The sequence below is a fragment of the Aquarana catesbeiana genome, linkage group LG06 (assembly GCF_042186555.1).
Source record: "Aquarana catesbeiana isolate 2022-GZ linkage group LG06, ASM4218655v1, whole genome shotgun sequence".
NCBI classification, from domain to species: Eukaryota; Metazoa; Chordata; class Amphibia; order Anura; family Ranidae; genus Aquarana; species Aquarana catesbeiana.
Genome location: NC_133329.1, coordinates 412122406 through 412147077, shown reverse-complemented (window position 1 = coordinate 412147077; position 24672 = coordinate 412122406). Strand labels below are relative to the sequence as shown.

At 43.8% G+C, this 24672-nt stretch overlaps 1 protein-coding gene across 1 annotated transcript in view; it reads right to left on the bottom strand.

The window, feature by feature from the left end:
* Positions 1–69: 69 nt before the first annotated feature.
* LOC141147291 (protein mono-ADP-ribosyltransferase PARP14-like) overlaps positions 70–24672 on the bottom strand; it is a 62673-nt gene continuing 38070 nt past the window's right edge. Inside the window, exons 9-17 of the mRNA XM_073634500.1 lie at positions 23668–23785; positions 22416–22565; positions 17141–17203; positions 11190–11366; positions 7530–7733; positions 3686–4291; positions 1900–2036; positions 1459–1633; positions 70–533 (exon numbers count right to left, since the gene is read on the bottom strand). Of these exons, the coding sequence (XP_073490601.1) occupies positions 244–533; positions 1459–1633; positions 1900–2036; positions 3686–4291; positions 7530–7733; positions 11190–11366; positions 17141–17203; positions 22416–22565; positions 23668–23785 (1920 nt within the window). The 3' untranslated portion in view covers positions 70–243. The remainder of the gene's footprint in view (positions 534–1458; positions 1634–1899; positions 2037–3685; positions 4292–7529; positions 7734–11189; positions 11367–17140; positions 17204–22415; positions 22566–23667; positions 23786–24672) is intronic.

Sequence of the window (24672 nt, the reverse complement as noted above, 5' to 3'; positions counted from 1 at the left end):
CTCAGCATAACACTTAACATGAATAATAAAGCAGACAACTGTTCCACCCTAAACCAACAAGTCTTCATCCAACTTTATAATATCAATTTTATTTTAGCTACAGCAAGAATTTGTGATATAATGTGTTCGGAGGACTAAGAAATGAAATCACCAAAATTGTATTATGAACTCGTAGTAAAGACTCTGTGTCCAGCTGGAAGAACTCCCGTATACCGGTATCAGTATATAGTTTGGGTCAGCAGTTCATCTAGTGAAGGTGATGAGATACTCGGGATAGGCCTGGATGTCATGGAATATCACATACATGACAGGGCTTGCCAGATTGTTTGTGACGCTGTCATGCAGGTCGGTGGGGTTTGCGGGATTCTTAGGAGGGGGGGCAATCATCCCCTGTTTTCCGACACACGATACCCCTGTGACCACGCGGGCCAGGTACATGTACTTGTATCCATTCCCATCCGGACGGGAGTATGTGTCGTCTGCAGAATAAATGGCGTTCACTGCAAAGTACGTTCCATTTCCAAAACAAGCCGCTGTACAAGGAAACAAAGAATAGATGATGAAATGTAATACAGCAAATCTGATTAAGTACAATGGTGATATCACATGTGCATCACATATACATAAATGATATCAAAGTTATTGGTTGGGTGTCTGAGACAGCATTTTCAGGTGAGGAAAGGAGCCGGGGACATCAATGTTTTAGATGGCATTGGGCTTTCTGGATATGGGATCACAGACAGGAAGGGTCTACCTGGGTACAGAGGCCCCTGACAACAGTGGTGTAACGATCTGCCTATGACAACACCTGGGTCCTGGACTGGGGACAGGTTGCTCTTCCTCTTTTCTACATAGAAGATTTAGATCTGCTGCATTTTGTTCTCCAATGCCATGTTATGGACATTCTTTTGCCACTTTGTAGTCTCCATACCTGGCTTCATGAGCTGGCTTTAAGGTGTGGCCAGAGCTTCCAGCCTGCTCCTCATCTTCCAGCTTGACTTCCGTCTTGCTGCACCATTCTCTGTATTCCAATGTGAATTGTCTAGACTGCATCTGAATCCTGCCTGCAGCTCTTCTGATCACCTGCCTGCTGTCTTTTCTATTATCAGGCATCAACTATGCCCACCTGATGAGGGATATCGTACTCCTTCAATGTCTATCCTGCTGTCACTGTCTGGGAATTCCCATGTGTTTACAACCCGGTGTGTTTGCAACTCAACATCCAGACTCAGTGGCCCTGGCGAAGACCTGACATTCTAAGGTTGTGCACCAGAGAGAGTCCTGCCCCCCCCCCCTTTTAGAGTCCTGCCCCCCCCCTTTTTTTTTTTAAGACAGAAGATCTACAAAATGGGACGCTGGATACAGGGGCTTCTACAAGTAATGGACTACCTGGATATGGATGTCCCTACATGATGACAGGGGCCCCTACCAGAGGTATTAGCAGATGTGGTCACTCACCATTCTTTCCAGCGTAGCTCCTGTTAAATCCATTGTGGTTCACACTGTTCACAGTATTGGAGTCCAGACCATGGAAGAGTTGCTTCTCGTTAGTGGTGGAGCCATTCTTGTCATCAATGCTTTGCTTCTTTATCTGGTAGTTTATCCACAGGTGGCGGTTCTGGATCCTCTCAATCTGCTCAGGACACAAATGTTATTACGGCCCAAATTAAATCGCAAGGAATGGGAAGATACAAAACAGTCAAATGTAAGAGATCTTATCATAGAATATAGGAAATGTTCACCAAGCGGGACCAAATGATCTTAAAACACTACAAGTTCTATGAACAATCCTCCAATCATTCGGTCCATCACCCTTATAATGTATGGCGCACCCCCAAAACACCTGTTACATCATTCATCTTCGTTGGCTACTTCAAGCAAATCAAAAAGATTGATTACCTTGATAACTCGCATTTGGCAGGTTTTCTTGAATTGTGTATCTACATCAATAAATTCCTGGCTACTAGCACCTAACGGGACCACCTTCACATTGTCGTTGTTCATTGGATCCCAGTGTTGGGGGACATCTAATTTTCCTGTAATAGAAACACTCAGCGGTGATATCTGTCCCCTGCTTACACACCCTCCCTGTATAATGAAAATTGGTTTAATACCACGCTAATGTTAAACCATAAGAGAATAAAAGCTGCAGCTCAGAGTAAGATACATAACACAGACAAGCAAATACTAAAAACATAAATCCGTATGATGATATTGAAGTAAAGATCCCTCTACTGGTAAAACACCACAGTGATTCACGTCACAAGAAGTGCACCCCCACCTTAAGAAAAACTTGCTTACCAGAAGGCAAGCAAAACAGGCATGTGGCTATAGCCCAGTCAAGGCCTTGTAAGCTGGAAAGTATGCTTGTAGATGGAGCCGATTGTGGGATGGATCGCTGCAACGGGACCTCATACACCTCGCAGACACGTGAAGTCAAATCTCGTCACCCGGTCTTTAGAGAGCCCAGAAAAAGTGTTTCTCTACCTGATTCCTTTCACACGTGTGGCTTGGATGTGCTCACCTATGCTAGCTCCATCTACAAGCATACATTCAAGCTTACAAGGCCTTGGCTGGGCTATAGCCACATGCAGGGGCGTTGCTAGGTCTACAAAAGATCTGGGGCTAGAGCCCATAGCAGCGTAGTAAAGAAAGAAAGTCATACGCTTGGGTGGGCATACACATGTATATACAGTAATATATGTGTATGTGTGTGTATGTGTATCCCCAGAGAGCCTCCCCCTTGCATCAGGGTCCCCAAAGAGCCTCCCCCTTAAATCAGGGTCCCCAGAGAGCCTCCCCCTTAAATCAGGGTCCCCAGAGAGCCCCCCTTACATTAGAGTCCCCAGAGAGCCCCCCCCACTTACATCAGGGTCCCCAAAGAGCCCCCCCACTTACATCGGGGTCCCCAGAGAGCCTCCCCTCCCCTTGGGGACCCCTGCAGAGACTCGGGGCTATGGGCCCCAGATTCGGGGCTATAGCCCCAAAAGCCACCCCCTAGCGACGCCACTGGCCACATGCCTGTTTTGCTTGCCTTCTGGTAAGCAAGTTTTTCTTAAGGTGGCGGTGCACTTCTTGTGACGTGAATCACTGTGGTGTTTTACCAGCAGAGGGATCTTTACTTCACTATCATACGGATTCATGTTTTTATGCTTGCTCCTCAAGGACTTTGCATGTATTAGTTTTGGACATTTTAGCGCGGCTCCTTTTTTCTAGTATTTGCCTGTATTATAATGTTTACTGTGTGCTATATACCATATACTACAATCAGCTGATGATTGTAAGGGGGATGAGGTGCCTACAACTCTAGCAAATGAATAAACCTTATGTTTCATTCATTATAATGGAATCCAGCTCCACTATAACGGCTGGAGGCTGCACCATGTCAGGATATTGTCTGAGTCTGCAGGACTGTATTGGGTTGAGAGGGTCCTGCACACCAAGGGCTTAAATTATAAAAATCCCATGACAATGTCAAGCATTGTTGGAAGGTTGCAGTGCAGAGTTATAAAGTCATTTGGATCGGATTGTGCCCAGAGTGCAATAATGAGATAGATAAATGATAGATAGAAGATAATAGTAATAGAAAAGACTCACGATCTTGGTCTTTTGGTAGATTGGCTGCCCAACTCCTGGGATTTTCCAGGAATGTAATGACCGATATCTGACATAAAATGTTAATTACCGTGTTTAGAATTACGTTGAAGCTTCAGGGTGTTCCCTCTGGGATCTCTCGCACTTAGCAGTTCTACAATCACTGTGTATTTTGCCCCATTAATATTGATATGTATACTTTGTCTGTCCTCGGTCTTGGCCTTCTCCAGCTCCATGTTTGTCATTTTGTCGAAAGGAGTAAAGTTGCTTCCGCTGTGGTATCCCCATTCCACCAGATTACTGCACAGCTCCGCCTCCCGCTCTCTCGTCTTCTTATCTCGCACATTCTTTATCATGTCTTGGATTTTATTACTGACCTCCAGGACATCCCTGGACAGGCCCAGCACTTTGACTGTGAAATTGGGCAAGTCAATGATAAGACTAACTTGGTAGGTCTTCTGAAGCTGGAATAAGGCCTCACGTTCCTTCTCATCAAACTCTTGGATCCAGTCCTCCGTGATGATGTTCTCGTACTGCTCCTTCATTATCAGATCACGAAGCCAGTCTTTCGTCTTATCCACGGCACGCTGACTTTCCGCACACAACTGGAAAGAAACCGGCTCAATGTTTTCTCTTAATTCAAAAACCTTGGGATCCTCTGAGCCTTCGGTGTTATACCCAATAAAGTCGAGAAAAGCTGTGTAGGTGAAAAAAAGAATAAATAGTCAGTGCAATCTGGATGAGAGCCTCTCTAACGCCTTCCCCCTCATACTTCAACCACCTCTATTATACATGTCATCCACTCTGCTGAGACCTCTGTCACTGCGCAATAGCAACTTCCTCCAAACCCATTTAATTTCCAGAGATAAAATACCAAAACTAAGCCAGTAGAAATATCTCGCTATGCCTTCCTAACATATGACAACACAGATCACATGACTAAGCACAGGGACCACATGGGAAACATACCTGCCCGGAGCTTTCATTCTGATTTTAGTGATTTCTGAATATTTCTGCTTTTTTTGTTAACTAACTGTAAGCAGAGTCTGCATTTTTGCTTGTTTTTGGGTATCCAGGAGCTCTAACCCCTGTGTCCCTTAGTTTATGGTTCTATAATAAACTCTGGTAAATCTTCCTGAAGTGCCGCTCATAGGTGTGCCAGGTGTGCCCAGGCACACCCTAATCACCCTGTGCAGCACAGATTCCCCCTACTGCCCCTCCCCCCCCTTTCCTCCCACAGCGCTTCTGGCTTCCCTCCTCTCCTTTCCCGACGGCTGTTACTGTGGAGATGTTTTATTTTAAATATGTAATTTACCGGCCTCTTCCCTATCTGAATGAACATTGTGAGTTATCGGTAATGTGTGTTTGAGCTTTGGGGTGCATACCCTAATGCAATGGGCTGCGCACACCTATGCTGCCGTTCAATTTCTTTTGCCCCACAAAGAGTGAAGGATTCTGCCCTGAGATGAAATGCTGGCCCATTGAGCCATCTTGGGGTTCTTCACCATTGCCTAGGGGTATAATTGGATTCAATTGGATTCGGTAACACCACAGACCCATTCTGGCCCTTTCCAACTCTGCATTCTGTGATCCTAAGACAGATCCTCTCCCAACAGTGCTCTCTGCATAACTAGGAGTTCTTTGCCTGGGCGGTAAAGTGGTGCAGCCCGTGTAATCCAATTCCTATGCCTAAAGCCTCGTACACATGATGCGATTGTTGGCAGGGGACTGTCTGTTGACAGGCTGTTGTCCCAAAATCTTACCGTTAGTACGCTCCTTCTGACAATTGTTGTCCAATTTTCCGCTAACAAATGTTGAATTCTCGGCGTACAACGGTTTGACGTCAGATTTTCGTATGGTCAGTACACAAATCCGTCACACAAAAGTCAAAAGTACAAACACGCATGCCTGGAATCAATGCTCACCAAACTCAAAATTAGCAGAAGGGGCCCAAAGGGTGGCGCTCAAGAGCTGAAATTCCTCGTAGTACGTCACTACGTTCGTGTTTGTGGTACGACACTTGTGTACCGTTAGTATGCAAGACAAGATCCCGGGACACGCCCTTTTGACAAAAATTAGACGCTCGGTTGTCCAACAATCGTACCGTGTGTACAAGGCTTAAGACTGAACAAAAATATACACAGATAATTATCTGAGCTAAAAATTACCAGATTGGGCTGGAGGTGTCATAAAATAAAATAGTTCAATATCAAACTGCTTAGAAGGGGGCTTTATAGATTTATGGATCATTTGATATTGTCAGGCAGTGGCGTCGCTAGGGGGTGGCTATTGAGGCTATAGCCCCGAACCTGGGGCCCATAGCCCCGAGTCTCTAGCCGCAGGGGTCCCTGCCGAACCAGCGGGCCGTGGCCTCTCTGCAGCTGGGCCACAGGTGCGGTGGGCCGGCTGCATGAGAGAGCTGGTGGATCAGAGAAGCCAGCAGGCGGACAAGCTGAGATGACATCATCTCTCACTGCCCGCCCCGCATCACCACTCTCCTGCCCTCACTCAGAACTAAATGGACCAGTGCTTCTAGCCTGCCACCAATACAGCGACAATGCACTGGCTGGCATGGTAAGTGACAATCTGCAAATACTGGCAGGCGAACATCCACATCTGGTGGCAGGTGATGTGGCAAGTGACAATCCACATCTGGTGCCAGGCGACAGTGGCAAGTGACAAGCTGCATCTGGTGGCAGGAGATGTGCTCCACTCTGGGGCTCCCACTGATTCTGCATTATGGTGAGTTGTATATTATATTATATTATATATTACGATGTAATAATATAAATAATGCGCTTCAATCACCCTGACACCATATCAACCATGGTGCCATGATGATTGAAGTGCCAACACCAGCCATTGCCTTACCACCGGCGTGAACCCCCCCCCGGGCCTGCAAAAAGGTTGGTGATTGCTGCTATGGGCTCTAGCCCCAGATCTTTTGCAGACCTAGAAACACCCCTGTTATTAGGGCTCTATCCAGAACTGAGGTGCACCTGCGCCAATATGCAGACCAGCACCCTGTGTAGGCACTCTGGTTTGCATGAGAACATGCGCAGGCATGCTGCATGGATGCTTGCAATTCTGAAAATAGTGGTAAATGCTCTATTTAAAGGGAATAAGCTGTAACAGATGCTGGATGATCTCCAGGTTGTCCACGACCACGTGTATCGTGTGTATCCTGACTTCCTGTTAGAGACTCGGCTTGCCCCTGGATTCCCCTCTGCCTGATCTCTGGTTGTGACCTCGGCTCGGCTGTTTCTTCTGTTCACCTGTGCATGACCCCAGCTTTGACTGCTGACTACTCTGCTGTCTTCACCCCTCTGATCTGCTGTGTATGACCCTGGCTCCAGCTCCTGACCACTCTGTCATCCATGAATGACATAGCCTTGGATTCTGACCTCAACAGTGACACTTCAGTTCCTTTCTTGCTGGCCCCGCCCTTCATCACTTTTACCCACTGCAGGTGTTGGGATCCCGCCAGCTGCTGGGCCTGACTTGCTCTTCCACAGTGCTCCCTCATGTTCCTGCTGAGATCCTTGTCTTCCCATCTAAGAACTACCCAGCTAAACATCTCCTGGAGCAACCCCTAGTGAACTGGTCCATTGGCTCCCGTGATCTTTGTGCTTTGCACTCCCTGTCATCACCTCCAGGGGAGCTACTCTGTCTTTTTCTGCCGTCACTTTTCTATGTTTCTATCACTGATATGATGCAAAGCTATATAAATGTTTTATCCTTGGACTATGTGTGATATTTACCCCACAATCAATACCTATATTAGGGGACAGAAGGCAGCTGTTCATTAGCTGAGTCTGGAAGGAAGATGTTATCTTTTGGGCACCTCGTATACATCTCGTATCCCATACTGCAGCTGACTTATCCCAGTTTATTTCCTGTTGGCTGATCATATAAGCAGATCTTTCTTTACTCACAATTCTTCATCTTAGCGAAGAATCCCTCCTGTTTGGATAGAGATCCCCCCTCCTTCTTCTTCATACTGGCGTGGAAATCATTCAGCATTTGCTTCTGGAAAATGACGACTTTCACCATCCGGACAGATTGGGGAGATCTGGCGAAATTGGCCACCGATTCCAAAATGGAGTCCGCCACCTCCGACGCGGAGATGTTACCCATACCTGCAACATAGTCCACACGGTTATAAGGTAATATAAATGTAAAGGCAAAAACAAAAATGTCCGACGCTGCAGATTCCCAGTCCATAGGCGTGGCGGCTGCATTAGTTTTCATTTTTATTTGCTAAGATAGTTTCCAGTAAAAACACAAAATTCCTGTTGATCCTGCCAGAAATGCTGCGTCCTTGTCACTTCCTGTGAGCTGAACTGGAAGCCAAAAACAATGTTGTCTTCCATCTGTAAACTACTAATTAAAAAATCTGGATCATGAATATTGAGTGACCTCACGCCAATAGGAAAATTCTAAATTATATAGCTGCTCCCCCCCCATGGCTGTAGAGATTCTACCATGCAGTAATGTGTAATGTGGGTAGGGGGCGCTGTGACTAGTTTTAAATTATACTCCCATAAGAATAATTAACAATAGAAGCAACGTAAATAGTGGTACACAAACTGATAAACAATAATTGAATTATATTGGAAAGTCCGTGTTCTTCAGTGAAGTGTCCAAACAGATGTGAGTAAAAATCCTCCACCGCCTAAATGATATCCAAATCACACCCAAGGTGCTCAAGTAAATAGACCAGACAGCCATGACCTCTTTAGACAAAAAGAAGGTCTAAATGCGCTTGTTGTAGCAATTCTGCAGCCTGGTGTGGAATCAACAACCTTCCGAGCTGAACTCTCCCCTCCTGGAATGAGAAAACAAGGAAGGACCAATTGCGTAGTTCTGCTTATTATTTGACAAATAAAATCATAAAAATGCCTGCTTACATTAATTTGTGCCTGTGTCCCGGGCACTAGGAGATTTCCCCTGTGGACCAGATGGAAGCCGCACTCTGCCCTGCTCGCGTTGGGAAGCGGCGTGCATTCCACTGCCACTGTGAGATGAACCTGGAAGCTGGGACCCGGAAGTGACCGGAAGGCACCTCGGTGTACGTTTCGTAATTTTAACGTCATCAGGAAGTGTCCCCTGATGACGTAAGATGTCTCCACGCTTTCTGATGAAGTAAGAATTACGAAACGTACGTTGAGGTGACTTCCGGTCACTTGGAGTTTTGCATGTGACATGTATATAATATGTTATTTATAGTGCACGTTTTTTTTTTTTTTTTTTTTTTTTTTATTTTGATTTTTTTAATTTATTCCATTGAGAATTATTGATCAATTAAGTGTTTGGTGCACTTTTCTGATATATTTATTTTATTATTTTATGTATGTAGAGTTGATTTCAGATCCGTATCATTTACACATTGCACTTTAGATTTATTATATATGGCACCACTAGGGTGAACGGACACGAAAGATACACACCTAAGCGCAGCGCAATTTTTTGTTTATGTTTATTGCACGGCCATGAATACATGACCTGCGTTTGCAGCTGGGTATTTATTTAGTTGGTTCTTCATAAAGGTATTGGATTATTGTGGCTCGCAAGATTTCTTCTTTTATTTTTGGTCACTTCCGGGTCCCAGCTTCCAGGTTCTTCTCACAGTGGCAGTGGAACGCACGCCGCTTCCCAACGCAAGCAGGGCAGAGTGCGGCTTCCATCTGGCTCACAGGCGAAATCTCCTAGTGCCCGGGACACAGGCACAAATTAATGTAAGCAGGCATTTTTTATGATTTTATTCGTCAAATAAAAAGCAGAATTACGCAATAGGTCCTTCCTTGTCTTCTCATTCCAGGAGGGGAGAGTTCAGCTCGGAAGGTGTTTGATTCCACACCGGGCTGCAGAATTGCTACAACAAGCGCATTTAGACCTTCTTTTTGTCTAAAGAGGTCATGGCTGTCTGGTCTATTTACTTGAGCACCTTGGGTGTGATTTGGATATCATTTAGGCGGTGGAGGATTTTTACTCACATCTGTTTGGACACTTCACTGAAGAACACGGACTTTCCAATATAATTCAATTATTGTTTATCAGTTTGTGTACCACTATTTACGTTAAAAAAAGCTGTCATAGACTGCAGACAATAGGCGTGAGCACGGGGTGTGCCGGACGTGCCCAGGCACACCCTAATCACCCCGTGCTCTGTTTTTGCTTTCAGTTTCAAATACTACAGCTTGTGCTGACTGCTGGAATATGTCTGTGTAACTTAACCGAGTCGGGTCCAGGCCAGCAAAAACAGCTGTGCTGCGAGTGGGAAGGGATTGTAGGGAAGTGGGAAGGGGCGAGGGAACACAGCCGCAGAGAAATCCAGGTGCATTTTCCCGATGCAGCTTTTATAGTTCCGGCTGCAGGTCCTGCAGGAGCCGGCAGAGTGATATACACCTGAACTCCGCCCACCCTCCGGCCTCTCTCTTCCCCGGCAAGAAGCAGCAGAGCCTGGGTAGCAGCAGGCGGGTGGCACCCTGGCAGCAACAAGATAGAGGTGAGACTGTGCACTGAGCAGAGCAGGCACATGGACCAAAAAAGAAAGCAACAGTTCAAAATCGAACCACTAAACACCGAATCTCAAAATGAGACTCTGTCCTTAAGTGGTTAATAAAAGTGGGCTACCACGCCCTAAAACTGAAGTTCCTGTTGGCTGTGAACTCACTGAAAATGCATCTACCACTGAGCTAGATATCCCCCATATTACAATCAATATATATATATATATATATATATTATATATATATATATACACAATGGAAGCTCAGATAATCTGTTCCACAGTGCTGCACTGCTGGTGTATGCAGTACCGCATGTGGCCAGAGGTGGGGGGGGGGGCACCGGAGACACTCGGGAACAGAGCATCTATGAGCCTCTCCGAATGTCACTGGCGCCGCCGCACCTCTGGCCAAATGTGGTACTGCACACCTCAGAGGCTTGAATCCTGCTCGTCTTGCGAGTCAACGGATTTTAAAAAAAAAAAAGAAAAAAAAAAAAACAGCTGGTACTGCAAAATCCGAGGTTTCAGTGTGGTGTGTGTGTGTGTGTGTGTGTGTATGTGTGTATATATATATATATATATATATATATATATATATATATATATATATATATATATATATACGCATGTGTGTTTGAGCTTTTTTTTTTGAGGTGCACACCCTAATGCAATAGGCTGTGCACGCCTATGCTGCAGACATACTACAGGAGATGTATATGATACTGTACATGGGAATATTTATCAGACCTAATGTAGATATTTGCCAGCACACCAAGGATCAGCAAACGGTGGCGTCCAAACGGTTTAATTTATTGCATGATCACAACACAAAAGGTGCAACGTTTCAGAGTCGTGCAGGACCCCTTCGTCAGGCATGTGACTCCGAAACGTTGCACCTTTTGTGTTGTGATCATGCAATAAATTAAACCGTTTGGACGCCACCGTGTGCTGATCCTTGGTGTGCTGGCAAATATCTACATTGTGACTTGAACCAGTATCCAGCTGGTTGTTGCTGCAGCACCCAATCTTTAGAGCTTATACCAGGAACGTGTGCGATGGGAATATGAAACATTATTTATCAGACCTGTCCCTATGGCGGGGAAGGCCACGGATGTCGCCTGGAGTCGGGCACACTCAGTCAGTGCCTCGGTGATGAAAGTTTTTATTCCGCTGGCTGAATTGGTGCCGACCTTATGGAGGATTTTCTTGCAGCGAAGATTTCCATTCTGTGTCACAATATGTTCTTTATTAACCTGAAATCCTGTAGATGGGGGAAAGGGAAAATACAATAATCAATAACCTATACAATGTAAGTCCATATTATCCAATCATATTGTCCCAGTGAGATGTCATACTGCGAATGTGAGTATTGACTCCCAATCACCAATCACAGAACATTCTACCGTTACCGGCCGATCTCTAAACACTCATTTCACAACATTGTCAACCAAACAGAATCAGGAATATCAGTTTTAGGCAGATATAACAGGGCACCACAGTGGCTTAGTGGTTGGCAATTCTGCCTTGCAGCAATGGGGTCCCTGATTCAAGACCCCACCAGGACTGTCTGCATGGAGTTTGTATGTTCTCTAGCCCTAGTATGTGAGATAGGGACTGATAGGGACTGATGCAAATAGATACATTATTCATTCTTAGGGCTGATGAATATAAAAAGCTACAAATAAAAACAAATGTAGCCGGATCAACTGTGAGTACAGGATTGTATATACATTTTTTCCCCTTCTATTGTTTGAACTGGATCGACTTGTTTCTTTTTTCAACCAGATTAACTATGTAACTTCTAATGTTAAATAATACAAAATAATGAGAAAATATGAGTTACAAATGTTATAAGAGTTATAAAGATTACAAGAGTTGCAAAAAGAGAATCAGAAAAATAAAGTTAATCCTTTAAAAAAAAAAATCTGTAAATAGTGTACGTAAAGCCAAAGCTCTTTTTTTTTCTTATAGATTTGGGAATTTCTATGACCCCATCAGGTTTGATCTGCTGTCTGTGTCCAGTCAAAGTAGATCTCCCTTCACTTCCTGCCCCAGACACACAGCAGGAAGTAAGAGGTGATCTTAAAGGATAGAGAGTATTCCTGCGCTATCGTGAAACGGGGGAAGAAAGGAAAAAAACAAAATATATGTAAAATAAGGAAAAGCAGCCTACACCGGATAGGGTACAGCCTGCCCCTGGCTACAGAATAAGTGGGTAAGAATGTGGTGCTGCGCTAATCCTTTAAATAAAGTAAAAAATGACTCTGTGTGTGATACCACAGTGATGGTGGGTGTCTCTAAAATATAAGCGTATTACAATAAAACATAACTGCCTAAGTGTGGCTCTGTAATACAAATAACGTGATGGTATGACTTCTAGCAAAGAATATAGCTATATACCTATCATAAAAAGTAATTCGCTAGATATAACAGTCAAACAAAAAAATATGAAAAGTGACTGGTGCTCATAAACAAATCCTTATACACAAACCTTATTAACCTCCCTGGCGGTATGATTATTTCAGATTTTAGGTGCTGAAAGCGGTACAATTATTTTGCACAGAAATTTGGCATTTTTATATTGTAGGCCTGTAATTCTTAGGAATAATTCACTTAAATCTGTCCAAACCATAGTCTATTAGACATCCCGGGTATGATAAATTTTGAAAAACGAAATAAAAAATTATAATATAATAAATAACTATAAATATTTATACCAAATAATAATATAATAATAATAAAAAATGATTCAATAATGTAATCAAATCAAAAACACTGAAATTTGCTCAGTTGCAGAATTGTCACTTTCGTTACTTTTAGTGTTTGGTGATGGATTTTCCCACAAATCGCTATCGCTCAATTCTGCGAGTGATTCTAATTTATTATCGCTGTTTTCTAGCTGCTCTAAGCCACTTTTGATGTAAAGGGACAGTTTTGGTTGCTATGGACAATCTCCAGTTTCCAGGCAGAAAGAACAGTATTTATAATATAAAACTGCATGCAGGACACTGGGCAGACCACTAGGGACAAAGGGGATGTGTAATTATTTGATACAGTACTGTAATCTGTAAGATTACAGTATACTGTATCTATACTGTGTGTTTCACTTTTTGAATTTGGCGCCGAACTCCGTCCCCGAGCGTCGCAACGCTCACAGGGAACGGGGCTCGGCACTGTGAATCCAGCGAGACACAGCGGCTCGCTGATCACAGTGGGGAGAAATCGCAGGAACCAGGGGACAAGGCAAGTAATCTCTTCCTGGATCCTGCGATGCGATCCTGAGTCTGGCTCGGGGATGCCGCTTTTGGTATTGAAAATCCACCCCGAGCCAGACTCGGGAATACCGCTAGGGGGGGTTAAAATAGCAACCAACTCTTAAATTACTAGTCTCTGACTGGACTGATATGCACCTGGTGTAATTCAACACACAACCAGGAGTATATGTGCAACGTGAAAAAACACAAAATGAGTGCAGCGCTAAAACAAGATATGAATTGTATATCATACTAAAAATAACCATAAAAAAAAAATTGATTAATCCACCAAAAATGAAATATAAATACACAGAACAAGTCTCCCATAAAGGACAGAGACAGATGTCTCACCATATATCACATGTGAAAAATTATAAAAAAAATGTATATATAAATAAAAAAGTGATAAAACAAGTCCCAATTATAAATATTACAGAAAATCAAAAAAGTCCATAAATAAAGTGAATAGATGCTCAAGGTGCATATAATCAGGAGAGATGTGACACAGGTGATACAGGTGAATCCAGCATCCAAAGTGACTTGCACCCAAGTGAGGTATGAGGCTCCTTACCAGCTCAAGATGACCACTATGACAGTGGTCTCACCAGGCATTTGGGAAATTATCAGGTCACCCACAACCTATACCGATCTATCCAGTAGTAAATGTGGAACTCAGAAGACAAAATCAAGAAAAAAGCTCCCATAGCGTAAAATTGCAAAATAGTGTAATTTATTGAGCTAAAAGATTGCACTTACAAAAATCTTTCTTCAAAGACAACGTGTAACCGAACATAACGATCGCGGCGTCTCCACGAGCTTCCGCCTACCGACATACACATACACACAAACTGTCTTTTGTGGTTTTTACTTTTTACTACTGGATAGATCGGTATAGGTTGTGGGTGACCTGATAATTTCCCAAATGCCTGGTGAGACCACTGTCATAGTGGTCATCTTGAGCTGGTAAGGAGCCTCATACCTCACTTGGGTGCAAGTCACTTTGGATGCTGGATTCACCTGTATCACCTGTGTCACATCTCTCCTGAATATATGCACCTTGATCATCTATTCACTTTATTTATGGACTTTTTTGATTTTCTGTAATATTTATAATTGGGACTTGTTTTATCACTTTTTTATTTATATATAATTTTTTTTTATAATTTTTCACATGTGATATATGGTGAGACATCTGTCTCTCTCCTTTATGGGAGACTTGTTCTGTGTATTTATATTTCATTTTTGGTGGATTAATCAATTTTTTTTTTATGGTTATTTTTAGTATGATATACAATTCATATCTTGTTTTAGCGCTGCACTCATTTTGTGTTTTTTTTGGTGTTTTGGAGTTTAGTATTGGACTTTTAGTGCTGGCAGCTTTTACAATTCACTTATCAATTTACACTGTTCTAGCGCAGCGTTAACCCTTTTCTTGGGTTTTTTATTTTATATGTGCAACGTGAATAGTGCTCATAGTGCATAACATAAAGTGACAGTCTTAATAGAACTGAGTGATATAAAGTTCATTGGTATACATGCAAAACAAATGCAAAACGACAGTGCTCCACTTGGAAATAATCATCTATTCAAAGTCCAAAAATTATATATGTAAGTGATCCACTTGGTGCCAAGTATACGTGACAATGGTGATTATTCTTCATGCAACACGGCACACACTGGTGGGCAGTGGCCCCTTACCTGAAGGTAATGGGGTACTCGCATTTAGCCACTTTTAGGCACGGCAACCTTTTGGTTGTAAAAACCATGGAATCAACCAGCAGTGGGGGATGGTAGTGATGCAATCCTATCCTGGTTTATCTCCTATAAGGGCGTATGTTCCTTTAAGTAGTGTCCCGGGGTCACCCAGATAAATCAGAAAAGGAAGATCCCACAATGGTATACTATTGTTTGGCAAACGTACAAATCTTTATTAAAACTCATATGTACTCACATTAAAATCAACAGTACTGGGCGGAGATCCGACGAGCAGCGAGCTTGTGATGCAAAACAAACATAGAGTGCCTGTCCCGTCCCTACGCGTGACGTCACGTGACTTCTTGGTCACCTGGTTGTGTGTTGAATTACACCAGGTGCATATCAGTCCAGTCAGAGACTAGTAATTTTAGAGTTGGTTGCTATTTTAATAAGTTTGTGTATAAGGATTTGTTTATGAGCACCAGTCACTTTTCATATTTTTTTGTTTGACTGCGAATTACTTTTTATGATAGGTATATAGCTATATTCTTTGCTAGAAGTCATACCATCACGTTATTTGTATTACAGAGCCACACTTAGGCAGTTATGTTTTATTGTAATACGCTTATATTTTAGAGACACCCACCATCACTGTGGTATCACACACAGAGTCATTTTTTACTTTATTTAAAGGATTAGCGCAGCACCACATTCTTACCCACTTAAGAGGTGATCTTTCCTAAGTGAGGGGGATATCCTCCTAGACCAGTGATGCCGAACCTTGGCACTCCAGATCTTTAAAGACTACATTTCCCATGATGCTCAACTACACTGCAGAGTGCAAGAGCATCATGGGAAATGTAGTTCCAAAACATCTGGGGTGCCAAGGTTTGCCATCACTGTCCTAGACAGTTATCACCAGAACGGGTGTCACCTCACTTCCTGTTCTGGTGACAACTCAAAATATTTTAATTTCCCATCATTTTGGGTTTTGGTGAAAATGGTCCCCAGGACTAATAGAAAGGAAAAAAATCTCCACAGCAAGGACACAAAGAGCAATAAAGATCCGGTAAAGGTTCTAAAAAGAGATCTGAAACACAAAAAAGTTGAGGAATTATATTAGGATAATAGGAAATATTACTGGTCTGTCTAAGAACAGACCAGTGGTGGACCTTAATGCAGGGCGCAGGGGCGTCGCCCCCCTATCCATGCATCTGGCCCCTTAGTCTACATGCAGGGCGCCAGACACATGGATTCCAATGGGGGTTTTTTTTTAAGCACATGATTAGAACCAGAGGCTCTAATAGGCTTCAAACAAGGGTGGGCTCGGGGCACAGAGCACTGCGCCCCCCGAGCCCACCCACTTGTGTGACAATAGCGAATGATTATGCGCTACTGTCTTCCTGATTCTGCTCCGGGACAATCAGGAAGCGGGTCCTGAGACCCGGCACCCAATTAGCTGAACGGAGAGGCGATCCAATTGGCCGCCGAGTAAGAGGAGACGCATGGTGCACGGAGGAGAGGAGGAGGGAGACGCATGGCGGGATGCATTGGAGGAGGAGACGCAGGGTAGCTGCCGCCCAGAGGAGCGCTGCCCATGACCTAGATGGGGTAAGTGCGGGGCTGACCGGCCGACGGGGGTGGGGGGGGGGGGGGTCATCAGGAGGCGTAGGCAACCCGAACGACTGAGGGGGTGGCGCCCCCCTTAAAAAATATTCCACCATCCGCCACTGGAGCAAACACCATAAGATGACCACTATCACCTTTATTAGCCAAAACACATCTCTGTGTGCCCCTCTGAAACGGTTTGACTTTATAACTGGAACCTGATTTCTCTGACTTTGGGACCAAGTTCTGCCAACTGCCATCACACTGCCTCTAATAAAGCATTACAATGATGTCATATCTATGACACTGAAATATGGGGCATTAGAGGCAGATATTATCCTCAGAATATTGGAAGATAATGGAGGCCGCAGTGATCTACAATCATTGAGTTTCATGCTCTGACATCCCCAGAACAGGATATTTATCCCACTGCCAATATGGCTGCCAGGTATGACAATGACAATCTGAGGCTTCTCACCCAGCTGGATGCACTCGTCTATCACACTCTGTCCTGCAGCGTCCAGGATGGCTTTAGACACACCTAGGAAGGAAACAGAAACATGATTAGGAGAATCCAACGGATATAGAAAAACAATTGTATGTTTTACTAATGAATACTCCAAATATCACCCAAATCGTCCTCTCCGCTCCTCTCAAGACCTCCTGCTTTCAAGCTCTCTCATCTCCTCCTCCCATGCTCGTCTCCAGGATTTCTCCAGAGCCTCTCCCATCCTCTGGAACTCGCTACCTCCATCTATCCGGCTATCCCCTACTCTTGCTACCTTCAGGCGATCCCTGAAAACTCATCTCTTCAGGGAAGCCGATCATGTCTCCAACTAATCTCCTACCACTTCCACCAGCTCATTCCCCACAGTTTCAACCTTTTGTACCACCTGCCCCACCCCATTAGATTGTAAGCTCTTCTGAGCAGGGCCCTCTTAATCCTCTTGTATTTTATTGTATTATAACTGTATTGTCTCCATTTTATATTGTAAAGCGCTGCGTAAACTGTTGGCACTATATAAATCCTGTATAATAATAATAATAATAATAAAGGACAATATTGAGTGCTTATATGCTAATGTTAGGTTCTTTAATAAACGATTCACTTACTAGAATAACTTTGCAGAAAGATGTTATGGGAACAAAATATTGTCCCTGCATCCTTGGAAAGTCTTGTGCAGCATAAAGAGACAATCAGTCTCCATATTCTCTACAGCATTTCACAGTCCGGGCCAAGCTGATAAGGTGTTCCAGAAGAACAGAAATGAATGTCTACTGTAAGTGTTGATGTGTATCTTACGTAAATTCCTAATTGACCACTTCAGCCCTGGAAGGATTTGCCCCCTTAATGACCAGGCCATTTATTGAGATTCGGCACTGCGTCGCTTTAACTGACAATTGCGCGGTCATGCGACACTGTACTCAAATAAAATTGATGTCCTTTTTTCCCACAAATGGAGCTTTCTTTTGGTGGTATTTGATTATCTCGGCGGTTTCTTACTGATTGCGCTATAAACAAAAAAAGACCGACAAATTTTATAAAAAAAAAAAAAAAAAACAATATTTTTTACTTTTTGCTATAATAAATAAAAAAAAATTTTCATCAGTTTAGGCCAATATGTATTTTTCTACATATTTTTGGTAAAAAGTTTTAGTGTCTACAAAATAGGGAATAGATTTATGGCATTCTTATCATTTATTTATTTTTTTACTACTATTAGCAGCGATCTGGGATTTTTAGCAGGACTGCGACATTGCGGCGGACACTGTATAAATGTCACTGGCAGGGAAAAGGTTAACACTAGGGGGCGCTCAAAGGGGTTAAGTGTGTCCTAGGGAGGTGTTTCTAACTGTGGGGGGAGGGGACTGACTGGAGTAGGAGAGAGATCGCTGTTCCAGATCAGTAGGAACAGACGATCTCTCTCCTCTCCCTTACAGAACGGGGATCTGTCTGTTTACATTGACAGATCCCCATTCTGTCTCTCTCAGGAGCAATCGGGGGTGCCCGGCAGACATCGCGGGCCGCTGAGAACGTGCGTCAGCTCCTATGTCACATGGTGGGGGGTGAGGGGGGTGGGCCTGCTAAGGCTATTTAAAGAACTGCTATGGCGATTTGCCCAGGAGAGCCAACCTGCCACCGTATAACATTGGCGGCTGGTCAGCTAGTGGTTAAATTAGTTAATATGTAAAATGTTTGTTTGGAAAGTCCTACATGGTTATGTCCAGCATATATTGGGGAACTCCACGCCAAGATTTTAAAAAAATTGGCGTGGGGTCCCCCCCTCAAAATCCATACCAGACCCTTATCCAAACAAGCAGACTGACAGGCCAGGAAACGGGAGGAGCGAGCCCCCCCCCCCGAACCATACCAGGCCACTTGCCAACAAGGGGAGTGAGTTTTGGGGTCCCATTGATGGGGACAAGGGCCTTGTCCCCACAACCCTTGCCCGGTAGTTGTGGGGGTCTGCAGGCGGGGGGCATATTGGAATCTGTAAGCCCCCTTTAACAAGGGGGCCCCCAGATCCCAGCCCCCCCACCTATGTGAATGGGTATGGGGTACATTCACCATAAAAAGTGTCAAAAAGAAAGAACCACAACAAACAGTTTTTAACAATTCCTTTATTAAAAAAAAAAAAAAGTGTCCTGTGATGTACATCCATCTTCAATCACGCCGCCTGACGGACCCCAAAAATAGAAAAAAAAAAAAACGAAAAAACTCTGCCTCAATGGGAAGACTCCTGCCAACTGCTGTCTGTTTGCTGTGACAGCTGTTATATAGGCAAGGGCGGGGCCACCCGCTGACGTAACCAGACGAACCAGCGCACCTCTGACGGCACATGACGTCGGAAGGGGCGAGGTCACTCAGTTACGTCACCGAGTGGCCCCGTCCTTGCCTATATAAGAGCTGTCACAGCCAAGAGACAGCAATCGGTGGGACGCCTCCCATTGGGGAGGAGCTTTTTTTAAATCTATTTTTCAGGGTCCGTCGGGCGGCTTGATTTAAGATGGATGGATGTCGCGGGACACTTTAGTTGTTATTTTTTATATAAAGGAATTGTAAAAAACTGTCTTTTGTGGTTTTTACTTTTTGACACTTTTTTTGGTGAATGGGTAGGGGTACTATGTACCCCTACCCATTCACATAGGGGGGGGGGGGACCGGGATCTGGGGGCCCCCTTGTTAAAAGGGCGCTTTCAGATTCCGAGAAGCCCCCCACCCGCAGACCCCCACAACCACCGGGCCAGGGTTGTGGGGACAAGGTCCTTGTCCCCATCAACATGGGGACAAGGTGCTTTGGGGGAACTCCGCTTTAACGTGAACAAAGGTTAGTCTGGTCTTTTGATTCTCTCTGATAATGAGAGGTTTGGTCAGTGCAGAGCAGGCTTTCCTTCCAAATTCTCTTACACGGTGGGACCCTGTATGATGAGACAGATATTTACTCTGTTCAGCTTTGAACGGGCGAACAATCGCAGCTCCAGTGGTATCGATTGCCCAGTGAGATCCTCGGCATTATCCTGTCCTCACTTGCATTTGTCATTGTCTTTCATGCAATATTCTAGAAATCACAGATTTGAAACGACAAACTTCTCTTGTTATGGCTGAAAGGGTCATCCCTTTGGCCTTCATCTGGACAACCTGCTGCTAGAGGGTTTCCACCAACTTTAGAACAGCTCACCATCTTGCAAAGTCAGTGAAAACTGGAAAGTTAGGCTACCAGTACCGTCAGGTTTGTCAGATAATTCAAGAAAATAGAACAAGGTGCCAGATTACCACCAATAACTGGGATAGGAACGTGTTCTCTCATTCTCATCAATGTTCTTTTTCAAATCTCATTGAAGTTTCTCTTTTTTTTATTCTGTGCTTCAAAATATATGCAACTCATGAAATGCGCTTCACAAAACTGCTCTTTTACTCCTGTTTACATCATTTCACATAGGACTGAGCAGTGACCTTGAGACTTTAGGAAATTGTAGTTTGTTCTCTAATTTTGATCTCCAGTGTATATACTCAGCGCAACCTCATCTATTATATTTTACCCCGAAATAATTGGGTACTATTTTGCGTTTTTGTCCTAAAAATCAACTTTTTAAAGGTAAATTTTTATTTGGTTTTGTGGTACAAAACAAACATATGAACATAAATACACATATTTCGAGCAAACATTGCTCATTGCAATACAGAGTGTAAGACAATGGTATACATTTGGCATACATGTTTTCATATTGTACAGCTGCATATGTCTATTCAATTTTTATTAATAAACTTGGTATCATTGACTGGAGTTTCTTTATTAGCTTTATATGGTAGGTGTAATAGTGTTTTCAGAGCTAGTCCACAGACCCCATATTTTGTGAAATTTTTTTGGGCATCCTCTGGCTTCGTATGTTAATTTGTATAATGGTATAGCCTGATTAACCATGTTCAGCCAGAATGCTATCGTAGGTGGGGATTGTGATTTCCAATGAATAGTAATGGATTTTTTGGCGTAGAATAATACAATTCTCAGGAAAGTTTGCTTGTTTTTAGATATACTCTCGTCATCCACATATCCTAGTAGGCATCTCAGGGGATTGCAGATATTAGGCAATTGAGTCAAGGAACTGACAAAAGCAGTAACCCCTGACCAGAACCGCCTGATCTCGGTGTACTCCCACATCAAGTGGAAAAAGGTGGCCTCCACGATGCTGCATCTGGAGCACATTGCCGATGGTAGTTTTCTAAGTTTAAATAATAAGGATGGCGTAAAGTATGCTCTGTATAATAGTTTGGTCTGTATGACCCTGTCCCTGGAAGAGATGACAGAGGGGACCTGGAGGGGAAGTATGTCCTGCCAGATATCCTCCGTCAGCTCAGGGATATCAGCTTTCCACTTAGTGAGCGTGGTACTGAGTTTGTACGTTGTGGTGTGCAGTAGAGTTTTATAATATGTGGAGATCAATTTGTCATGGGAAGGATCTATTAGTAATTGCTCTAGCGGAGATAATCGAACAGTTATATTACGCAACCCAAACTGGGTGGTTGCTGTGTGGCGTGTTTGTAAATAAAGAAAGTAAGCTGTGCGTGGCAGCTGGTAGTCCTGGCGAAATTCCTCAAATGACCTGAACGTATTGTTTGAGAATAAATGCATTATGGTTTTTACCCCTTTTTTCGACCAGTATTCCCCATCTGTCCTACGGGCGAATCTAAAATCAACTTTACTATATTTTCTAAAAAGAAATGTTGTGTTTCATAAATTGTTGCGCTAATATTGTGCAACATAAAAAAAATTGGAACTACCACTAGGTGTCTGCTTTCATTAAAAATATTGTGTTTTCTGAGGTTTTTTACGTAATCTTCAGGCTTAAAATTGTATTTTAAACGTGTGCCAAAAAATGCAAAAATTGCTCTGGTAGTGAAAGGGTAAAAATCCTCCTTTTTTTTTTTTCAGATCAGAATTCATTACAGTCTTACCTGAGGCTCTCCTTGTGTGTTATTTCTCAGCTTTCTAATATTTACTTTTATTTTGTAACATTTATCTTCCTTGTAACAGTTCCTGGTGATCAGAGGTTGGCGCTTTTCTTATCACAATAAAGGATTGGAGGAGGAAGGGACAATGAAGGAGATGACAGACTGAAGAGGACAAATGTACAAGAACTGGAAACCCAATTATATTAGAGATGATTATTTCTGGGGCCAGACTGGAAATAAATTGTATCAGGGTGAGAGTGTTTAAAGGGATTTATCACCCCCTCCCCCCCATCAGGAAGTACCTGATCTCATGGTAAATGTTCGGTCAGTTGAATTGACGATGATGTCCGTATCCTCCTTTGTTATATCTCCAGTTTTCACCTGATAAGTGAGCGATCCGATCGTCATTTCATGAGTCCCCGATGTCGGCGTGCTCGCTGTACCATAGACGACTGCAACAGATAAGAGGAAGAGGAATTATCCCCACCCAGGACTATTCCATAATTCTTCCTGAACTCTGCAACCAATACTACCAATGAATCTCTGCTGATCCATTGATCCACTCATCTCTGTCATATCTGATTTTTGATGAAGCCAGCAGATACATCCCGGTGATTGCACCACTTTAGAGTCCTTCAGAGACAGCTCATTCATGAGGGGTGCACGAGCGCGCCCCCCCCCCCCCCCCCCCATCCATGCGCCCCCTGATCTACGTGCAGGGTGCCGAACCATGGATTCCAAAGGGGGAAGGGGGGTGTTTAGGCACATGATTAGAGCCAGAGGCTCTAATAGTCTTCAAAAATGGTTGGGCAGAGCATTGCGCTCTGAGCTCACCTAGTTGTGTGACAATAGCGAATGAATATTCGCTATCGCCACACCGATCCTACTCCTGGCCAATCAGGAAGCGGGTCTTGAGACCCGTCACACGATTGGTTGAAAGGACAGGCCTAGGAGGAAATGGGAGGAGATGCACGGCAGAAGCCGCTGTGATGCAGAAGAGGAGTAGAGGACACAGGAGCCATTGCTCACCGCCCGTAGGAGCCCGCAACCTGCACACCGCCCACTGCCCACCCACAAACCTAGATGGGATAGGTGCCAGGCTTGATGACCAACTGGGGGGGGGGGGTGGTGACCCATCCACCGACCTACCTAGAGCGGGCAGGGGGGATGGTGCTGGCAGACCAGGGGGGGGGTGGTTGCTTTCCGCCAACCCCCCCCCCCCAAAAAAAAACAAAAAACACCAGCCACCACTGGAGTCCTCCAATCTCCCCAATAAACTCAAGCCCTGAAGAAGATGGAGATCTTTGAGCCCTCAAAATGCGTTAGTGTTCTGTTTGGTACTATGTGAGCAAATATCAATAATAAAAGCTCTCAGACCTTTGTTTGGATCTCTCATTGGTCTTTGCGCATGTAAAGCTAAAAACGAAGGCAGTGTGCCAGAGAGTAGAGGAATGGGTTGTAAGGGGCCCTGCTACTCTGAACATGGACAGGCAGCTTCATACTGTCTGTTGCTCTGAGGGAGACATCGACTGGTCTGTGGCCATCCCCACTCACCTGAACCGGCCCCGGCACTGGCATTTGAGCTCTGGGAGGTTCCTGGTGCCGACATATCGCTCTCAATGCTTTTTGCGACATTTCTGTCCATCCGGCTGTTGAGTTCTTTGGAAAACTCCTTAACAGGATGCAGAAAACAACACTGAGTTCGGTCATACTGCATTATACATAAATACTGTGTAGAAAAGAGTTATTTCATACAATACTCACAATATGAGCCCAGAAAGAGAATAAAGATCCTGGATCTTAAGATAAACACGAAACCCCCTAACAGGGCTTTAATGCAGCCAATATTATAGAATTCAAAAAATGAATAGATAATCAAAAGTAGCTTTATTGGTACAAAAAAATATAAAAGTAGTAAGTTCCGACATTAAAAGTCAAGACATAAACTGTACAAAATTACCCCCCCCCCTCCCCCCCTGTCATTTTGTTCCCTGCACATCTATGGACCCACCTACAACCCATATTAGTCAAAACCTTCAAAGTTATTGCCATTTGGCATTTTCTCTTACCGTTCTGGGAACTAACAACTCCCCTCCCTGTTCTTAATCCCAATTTAGCATTATCGTTAATTCACTGCCGGTGCAGTGCGTGCCCCTCACCCTCTCCAACTTCCTTCGGGGGTAGTTTATGTGTGATCCCTTGTAAGGCATGCTGGCTTGATACCTGCTCTCTGGGGAACCAGCCTATTACTCAGGAAGTCAAGGACACAGGAGGGGTTACTTTCTTCATATCATGGCCATTCATAGTCATCGGGAACTTTTTTGACTGGTAATTATGCAACTTATGAAGCTGTTTATGCATACACACAAATTCATTGTTGTTGTTGCTTTGTGCTATTGTAAAAGATTTTTTGATACATGTTTACATCCTTACAGCTGATAACCATCTATCCTCTGAAGAAGACCCAGTCAGGGTCGAAACACGTCAGGATTTTATTATCTTTTGATCTTGTTGTCTTGGATACACTGTATTGTACATTGTTCCCGATCATGGGCATTG